Source organism: Rhinolophus sinicus, linkage group LG04, assembly GCF_036562045.2.
Source record: "Rhinolophus sinicus isolate RSC01 linkage group LG04, ASM3656204v1, whole genome shotgun sequence".
Classification (NCBI taxonomy): Eukaryota; Metazoa; Chordata; class Mammalia; order Chiroptera; family Rhinolophidae; genus Rhinolophus; species Rhinolophus sinicus.
In genome coordinates this window covers 91,601,786-91,610,080 of record NC_133754.1, presented here as the reverse complement: position 1 = coordinate 91,610,080, position 8,295 = coordinate 91,601,786, and the positions used below count along the sequence as shown (strand labels likewise).

Below are 8,295 nucleotides of genomic sequence, written 5' to 3'. Positions count from 1 at the left end.
ATTAAGAAGTTGGGAATCGACGAGAGATAGCAAATTATAGTTGAGCTACATCAATATTTTTGGGGCGGTTGAATATGTAAGTTTTACCTATGAAATACAAATGATGGAAATACATGAATTGAGTGAAACAAATAGAGATCCTCCAGAGCTCCACTGTCCATAGAAATGCACTGCTAGTTACAAATGCAAGCAAGCCAAGATATATTTTTAAATTTCTAGTAGCTACATTAAAAAGTAAATGAGACATATGAAACTAATTTAATTAGTATATTTTAACCCAATGCATGTAAAATACTGTCATTTGAACATACAATCACTGTAAGAGATGAGATATTTTACATTGTTTTCATATTTCGTCTTTGAAATCCAGTGTGTGTTTTATACTAAGAGCCATATTTCAAGTGCTTAGTAGCCACATGTGGAGAGTAACTACCATATTTATTGGACAGTGCAGCTCTAAAGAAAACTGATGATTTTGTTACTGGAGTGTTTCACTGGCAGAGACAGCTTCACAGTTTGTCAGCTCAGTGACAGCACGGCCATATCTGGTCTGGTCTCAATCTTGGTTCATCTTCATATTTTCCAGCTCTATCATTTTTCAGTTGAGAAGCCTTATATTATTTGACACATTTTATTATTACCACTGTGCGTAAAGAACTATCACAAAATCTACAGTTCAAGTGAAAATAATAAAGTGTTTTTTAAAAAAGGATAAGAAACCAGTTTTTTAAAAATCTGTGAACACGATTTTATAGGGGAAAATAGGTAATATGATACTAATTCTGATTTTTAGCTGTGGAAAACTTTGAATAACTATAAATATTTTCTATGGAAGGAGAGAGAAAAGAAGATAAAATTCCACAAGATTAACAATTCATTAGCCAAGACATTTATGACCTAACGTCTCATCTGAATATCTAGATGGAAAATTTTTTCTTTAATATCCAGTCCAACCGCTGAGTAGCTGGGTATGTTTGGATAACTTCCATAAATGCCCTGAGATTAGTTTCTCCAAAATTAGTTTATAATTTTTCTTTTGTCATGTGATAACACTATATAAACAAAATGCACTGTAGCATACTGTGAAATAACACTTTTGAATTTAAATTTAAGGAGACTGCCAGATATATTAAATTTCAAAATTTTATGATTCCTGTGAGGTCTGAATTTTGGAGAATATAAGACAAGTAAAAAGATATAATAAAGCTAAACTGAAGACATAATTTTATTTAATCACTCAACTAAATCCCAGAATTATTAGATTATTGACTTTTGGAAGAGTGTATTTTTATACCACTGATTATCTTCCACTTGGGTTGGAAAATGGGTGCTTCTTTGAGAATACTATAAGTTTACTCCCCTTAACTCTTCATCAGTTTTTTTCTTTACACTCCAACAGTTACTCAAGAAATTTCATCATTTGGCTTTGTGTATTTGATTACTAAAGTTTGTCAAGGTGCTATCCAGGTCAAGGCAAAAAAGTGAGCATGATTTTGCAGTGTTTTAATTGCCGGCCAGTAAATATAATATCTAATTTAAGAAAATTTAATGTACAAATATCCAGCTTATGAAACAGTTAACATTTTGAGGATGATCATCACTTTGAAAAATAATTCATCATTTTACAAAATAATTCAATACCTTTCTTTTTTTAATCTTTTTCCCCCTTTTACACAGCCAGTTTCCCTACTAAAGTTAATATACATTTATTTACACAAATATCTTCAAGAATACATCTGTCACAAATGGTGAGGTACATCTTTATAGCATTCTTTCTTATAAATAGGTTTTTCAAAATATATCGATGATAAATGAAGTGCTGTGAATTTAACCTAATTTTATTAAAGTTAAACTAAATTTTCTAAATATTTTTCCACCCAATCTGGCAAAAATAAATAAATAAATAAATAAAGGTGAGCAACAGGAAGACCAAGAAGGTGTGAAACACAAGAACATTATTTATACAAATGAAGGTGTGAGGTCAAACCTGTCTTTGGTGTTTAGGAACTTTTTTGTTGCTAGGAATAGAAATGGACAGAAACTCCAAATTACTTATTTAAAGACCTCAAAAAACATTGTCTGTTTAACTTGCAATCCTGCTATTGTTTTATGTTTTCTTATGTTTCCCCTATTCGTCTTCCTTAATGCTACCTAATATCAGTACATATTTAGAATATTTAATTTTAGAACATGTGGGACTAACAATATGCAAAACTTTGTTTACATTCATAAATGTATATGTCAATGACATCTGAGAGTTGTTAGAAACCATCATTTCAAGAAACTGAAAAGAAAGGTGTTACTGGTTCTAAATATGAGCAAATCCTCTATGATCACCATGTTCACCTATAAAATATCAGCATCCTAACCCTGGATATAAACAAGCCGCTAAAATTTTTTTTTGTTTTTTTTGTTTCCCTTATTGTTGTTGTTATTCAAAGGAACAGAGGAAATTTGAAATTAAATTCTGGTGGAGTATGTATAATTGTGATGTATATGATTTTTACTTTGGGGAACAAAACCTAAAACAAAAATCAGAGAGAGCTAAAATGGAATCATTGGAAAATACCCCAAGTATTGAGAATAAGCCTACAATTCCCCTACTACTATATGTCTGACTTAGAACAATTTGGGTATTTCACTACCTCCAGGGCTTATTTTGAGTCCTAATATATAATAATACTTGAGGTAAAGGTGTGCTTAAAGCAAGAAGAACATTTGTTAGGCTTATTGTTTTCTCCAAACCTACTGGGCCCATTCCTAAATCCACAGTACAAAACCAGATTTAGGAATGAGCAGTATATCAATGCCCATGGATTTTCTGAAAACTAAAATCTAATATTTCAAGCTGAATTTTGATATTCTATAACAAATATGTTTTTAAAAATCTAACTTCTGTACTGTATGTCGTTCGTGGCGGCCTGTGGGGTCTCTACTCCCGCTCCCCACATAAGAATGCAGGATGTGGCTAGGCCAAAAAGGAACACCCACGGAGCCATAGGTAGGGGAGTCATACCACTATAGTCTCACTGGAGGCTGGATTCACATGACGTGTAACTTACTGTCCGTTTTTCTACCAACCAACCCACTCTCCAGCATAGCCGCGGCAGTTATATCAGTGGCTAATTGGCTAATCAGCTACAGATGATGGTCAACTAGCCACAGCCCACGGCCATCTACTACCTGAGTCAGCACCTTTCCACGTGAGGCCGAGAGCCTGGAAACTGCTCTCTGGGGCTCTGTTCCCACACTGTAATTGAGTCTAAAGAATCAAATGTGTTACATCTTTAATTTTGCACATTCGTCTTGCTTTACAAGAAGGGACACACATTTATGGAGTTTACTAAATTCATTCTCTGTCAAAACATAGCATTTCAGAAGTGGAAATAGTAAACCAAAAGTCATGGTATCCTGTTAGTCCCCTCCAGGTCACTGGAAAGTAGCTATTCAACTTAAATTCCAGAGTTTTTATGTGCATGTTTTTGCTTGGTCTGTTTATGTTCTGAGAGGCAGTGCAGTGCAGTGCAGTGCAGTGGTTAGGACATGGCTCTGAAGGACAACACCTCATAGCTCCATCACTTATTGTGAACCTTAGCCTACCTAGTTAGTACTTGCCTGAGTTTCTGCATCGATAAAGTGGAGGTAGGAATAGTAGCTACCTCAAAGTGTCATTATGAGCAGCACATATGTGCTAATATGTGGAAAGCACATAAAACAGTGGCTGGCATTGTTACTGCTGTTATTCCTTATTTTTGATGTATGAATATGAGAAACTGGGTTTTGTAACACTGTGCAGTTTTTGGTTAATGCTAAATCAAATACAACTGTGTTTCCCCGAAAATAAGACCTAGCCAGATAATCAGCTCTAATGCGTCTTTGGAGCAAAAATTAAAATAAGATCCGGTCTTACATTACATTACATAAAACCTGGTCTTATATTTTAGTAAAATAAGTCTTGGTCTTATATTAATTTTTGTTCCAAAAGATGCATTAGAGCTGATTGTCCGTCTAGGTCTTATTTTCAGGAAAACACAGAATTTGTCTATTCCATGGAGGTAATTTCTGAAATAAAATGAACTCAGCATTTTTCTATTAATTTGAAATAAAGGCAAATTGCATGTAATGAGGAAACTTCTGTTTCCATGGTGGCTTAGACACAAGTTATATAGTTTAAACTTTAAAAGTTGCCAGTCTCTGTTTTATATCAGGTGAAAACATTTTCCTCTTAGTAGTTCAGTGAAGGAGTGTAATATATGCTAAATTACTTCGAAAACTACAGAAGAAACAAGCAATTACGAATGTTGTCCTTCTGGGGAAAACTGCATTTCTATAGCCACTGCTAAGATTAATAATTATTTTGGGGTAATTTTAATTTTAAATAACTATATACCAGTCCCTGTGGGAAAGAAGAGGAAACTACTAGGTTTTTGTACTTCTTTTGAACTGATAACAATACCGCACTAATTGAAAATAGAATTTAATTTTGCTTAGATTTAAGATTGTTAGAATGAATTATCACCTGGGTATTATAAGCATGCAATCACTTTGCTTGGTTTGAGGTGCTTAAATTATTCTAATTTATTGTGATTCCTGTGTGGCAATGAGAACTTTTTCCTTTTTGAAATTCCATTATTTGTAAAGCCCCATACTGTGCTTCCCTGAAAATAAGACCTACCTAGACCATCAGCTCTAATGCATCTTTTGGAGCAAAAATTAATATAAGACCAGGTCTTATTTTACATAATATAAGACCGGGTCTATAATATAATATAATATAATATAATATAATATAATATAATATAATATAGTATAGTATAGTATAGTATAGTATAATATAATATAATATGATAAATATCAGGTCTCATATTAACTTTTGCTCCAAAAGATGCATTGAAGCTGATTGTCTGGCTAGGTCTTATTTTCAGGGAAACACGGTATTTATACTGATCAGCAGTTGAACCTGAAAAGGGCCATTAAAAAAACAAACTTGAAGTAAAATTTTTTTCTGGCAAAACGGTAAAAATCATCAACCATTAAAATTTATTAGAAAAACTTACTTTCTGAAAGGAAAAACTGCACAAACTAAAACTCTACAAAGTATACTTGACTTTCACTTTTAAGGAAGAGTTTGATCATGACTCCATGAGAAGAAGGCTTGCTTGCTTTAATTGCATACTATAATTATTTATATGTTTTTAAGAAATAATTTGCTAATTTTTGTCTTTTAAAGCTAAACTGTAGGGCTAAGTGAAATGTTCTTAATTAGTACCCATCTCTAGAGACCCTAAAAATTTATAAAAAGCTCTAATAATTCAGCTACATTGATGTTTGCATATAAAAATATCTATTATAGGAGTCAACTACCACATGAAGTAATTGCATTTGTTTTAATTGAAAAAGATAGCTAAAAATTTCATGTGGGTTATTGCAACAGTACAAGAATACATGGTGTATTTATTTATTAACAACAACAACAACGAAAAAATTGTAAAACAAATTGTGAAAGCAAAAGCAGGGTCCAAAACAAGGATTTTCGATAGCCTTTGCCTTATTTAAACATGTTACACATTATTATGCCACAGTGGATAAATGCTATAAAGTGTAAGTTAGCATTTGCTAATTTACTTTTAAACATCTCCCCCCAGTGGAAAATATGTATACGTAGGATAAACGGTTCCTCCTTCAAGTATCACAATCTTGTGGTCACATAATCGTCATGCGTAGCTGAGTCTGGGAGGGTGACATCATAGCCTGTGCTGGAGTCCTCTTCCTTTCCGTGCTCCTCCTTTGGTATTATTGGAACAGTGTCCTCCACCGCCACCTTCTCTGACTTGAACGAACACATTCTCTTGCTGACCTGTAAACCCAGGCTGTCCGTATTCCTTTCCCGATGGTCTACTAATACGCACTGTTCACTGAGACCTGGGATGCTCAGGTCACCCCGGGAAGCTAGTCCTCGAGATTCCAGTTGAATATTTCTCTCCAGGGGTCCTTCAGCCTGATGACGAGCAACATCTTCTGAAACAGAGAAGATCTGATTTGCATTTGGCTCGGCAGCGTTTTGTTTTGATCGTCTATGAAATAACCCGAAGTTTTTGATATCGGTCACAAAATTCACTTTTCTCTGCTTCTCCCGCGGGGGCTCCTGTACCACCAGGGCAGAGCCATTGCTTATGCTGTGTCTTTCTGCGGCAATTGCTGCTGATCGCGGGTGAATCAGAGTGGTTAAATCGAAAAGGCTGAAGTTCTTCTTCTTGTCTTTGCTGCTACCTTCGTTATCACTCTTTTCATCGGAGTCTGCTGAATTGGGAGAGTCCTTCGCGGCCTGAGCGGACTGGACTGCAGAGAGTTTGCAGCCTCTCAGTAACCCCAGGACTTCAAAGCGGAAACTAGAAATGTCTTGCTTTAGTTCCTAAATGAAATTTAAAATGATCAAATTAGTTTGTGACCTAAATAAACATTAGGAAACGTCATTTACACATTTCATATATGGGTCTGATGTGTTTTCACTCATTTTTAAGAGCTAGGATTCCAGTGGTTCTACCTAGAATTTCAGTTTTTTTCCTGGCATTTGTGGCATTATGAGGTAATAAAGAGACTTCCTAAGCTTGATGTGAAAAGGAACATGAAGGGTTTTCTTTTCCACAACTGTGTAGTTAAGTACATTGTTTTTTTGGGGGGGACTAAAGTTTCAAATATTTCCTCTTCCAATATTCATCTGCTTTCAAGTCACATCACACTGCCTCAGGGATGCATTTTGTAAAGATTTTTAATAAGGCACAATTAGCTGTCCAAAGGGACATCGATAACAAAATAATTAAAGTGTAGTCTACCTTTCCTAGAGTCGGCAATACTTTCCATTGTTTAACACCTTGGAGTTGATTTTACCCCAACCCTTGGGTCAGCCAATTCGTCCTGCAAAATGCGTCAAGTCAGACAGCATTCCTGAGATTCACCCTTTTTTCTTCTCTTTTTGGATATCTGAATTCTCAGTCTGACCTGATGGTGGCTTTTGAGGTCGTCTCCTGCCTCTAATTTATCTCCCAAAGCACCATGAATCATTCAACTCCAAAATTTGGATTTTGTGTCTGCCAAGAACATTATGGATTCTAGTCAACTTTCAATCTGTGCTTTAAGTTTTGCAATTTATCTACTTTCTTACTGAATTGCCTGCTTATCTTTGTTCTTTGTCAAACTTGCTGCTTTTCTCTGTTAAAAGTCTCCTGTTGGAATTTTGTTTGTCTGTTTGTATTTCCCTATAAGATCTTACTGACTTTAATCATTCTTCCAAAATCTCTAAAAACTCATGCAGAATAACAGGTATTTTTATACCCACTACCTCCTCTGCAAGAATTAAAAAATAACAAAACCAACCAACCAAACAAAAAACACTCAGGGAGAAAGACTAAGTTTATAAGTTACAATTAAGCTCAAACCTTAAATCCCTGCTACCAAAGCTGTGCAGAGCACAAAGAGGGTTCTTGTTGTTGTTTTTAGCACCTAGGTTACCTAATGTTTCAGGATTAGAAATTAGATTGAAATTTTGAAACTAGAGCTCACTCAGGTGAGTGCTGCTGGGATCAGCAAGTCAGAATGCTACAAGGCCCTAGGATTTTCTCTGCCTCCAAATAAATCCCCTTGACATTTCAGATTAAGTATGTTTGAAAACAATGTATTTTAAGAAGAAATGTCACCACTTTTTTTTTTTTTTTTTGATAATTCAATAGGGCTTTAATTTAAAAATCAGAAGACACAGTCTTGTTGGAACACACAGCTGAGTTTCCAGCTTTGATTTCAAATATTCTTTTTCTGGTTGCACATTCTACAGAACCTGCCTTTTGGTGCTTTCAACACTAAAATGAAAACGGTTACCTTAAAGTTCTCTTCAGTCAGGCCCTCTTCGGTTTTGGCATCTCTAATCATCGCGGCAACATATCGCTTCACCAGATTCCTCATAACTTCCTGAGGCATTTTGAAACAACAGAATTGATATTCAGTGCATAAATACGAATTATTTCTTGAGTCAGTTCTGAAGAGGGGACTGTACTTGAATTTTAATACAAATTTCAAGATACTATAGAAGAATAACTTACTTGATACTGGTGATGTCTTCTTAAATTATCAGCAGCTCGCCTCTGAAAAGAAAAAGAATGTTTACTTTCCAGTTACATTGATGTATGACTCTTCTGGAAGATAAGTTATTTGTTCTTTTAATCAAGCATATTGCTTCCTCATTTTTTCCAAGTGGGATTTTTATTAGACAGTGGACAGCAGTAGCTAGAGACTGCTTTGCAT

General features: G+C 34.9%; 1 protein-coding gene across 5 annotated transcripts in view; it reads right to left on the bottom strand.

The window, feature by feature from the left end:
• Positions 1-5,373: 5,373 nt before the first annotated feature.
• The window catches only part of TRPC4 (transient receptor potential cation channel subfamily C member 4), a 217,893-nt gene continuing 214,971 nt past the window's right edge, over positions 5,374-8,295 (bottom strand). For all 5 annotated transcript variants that reach the window (XM_074329993.1, XM_074329992.1, XM_019736606.2 and 2 more), the window contains 3 exons: positions 8,094-8,135; positions 7,873-7,962; positions 5,374-6,412 (listed from right to left, as the gene is read on the bottom strand). In XM_074329993.1, the coding sequence (XP_074186094.1) occupies positions 5,690-6,412; positions 7,873-7,962; positions 8,094-8,135 (855 nt within the window). In that variant the 3' untranslated portion in view covers positions 5,374-5,689. The remainder of the gene's footprint in view (positions 6,413-7,872; positions 7,963-8,093; positions 8,136-8,295) is intronic.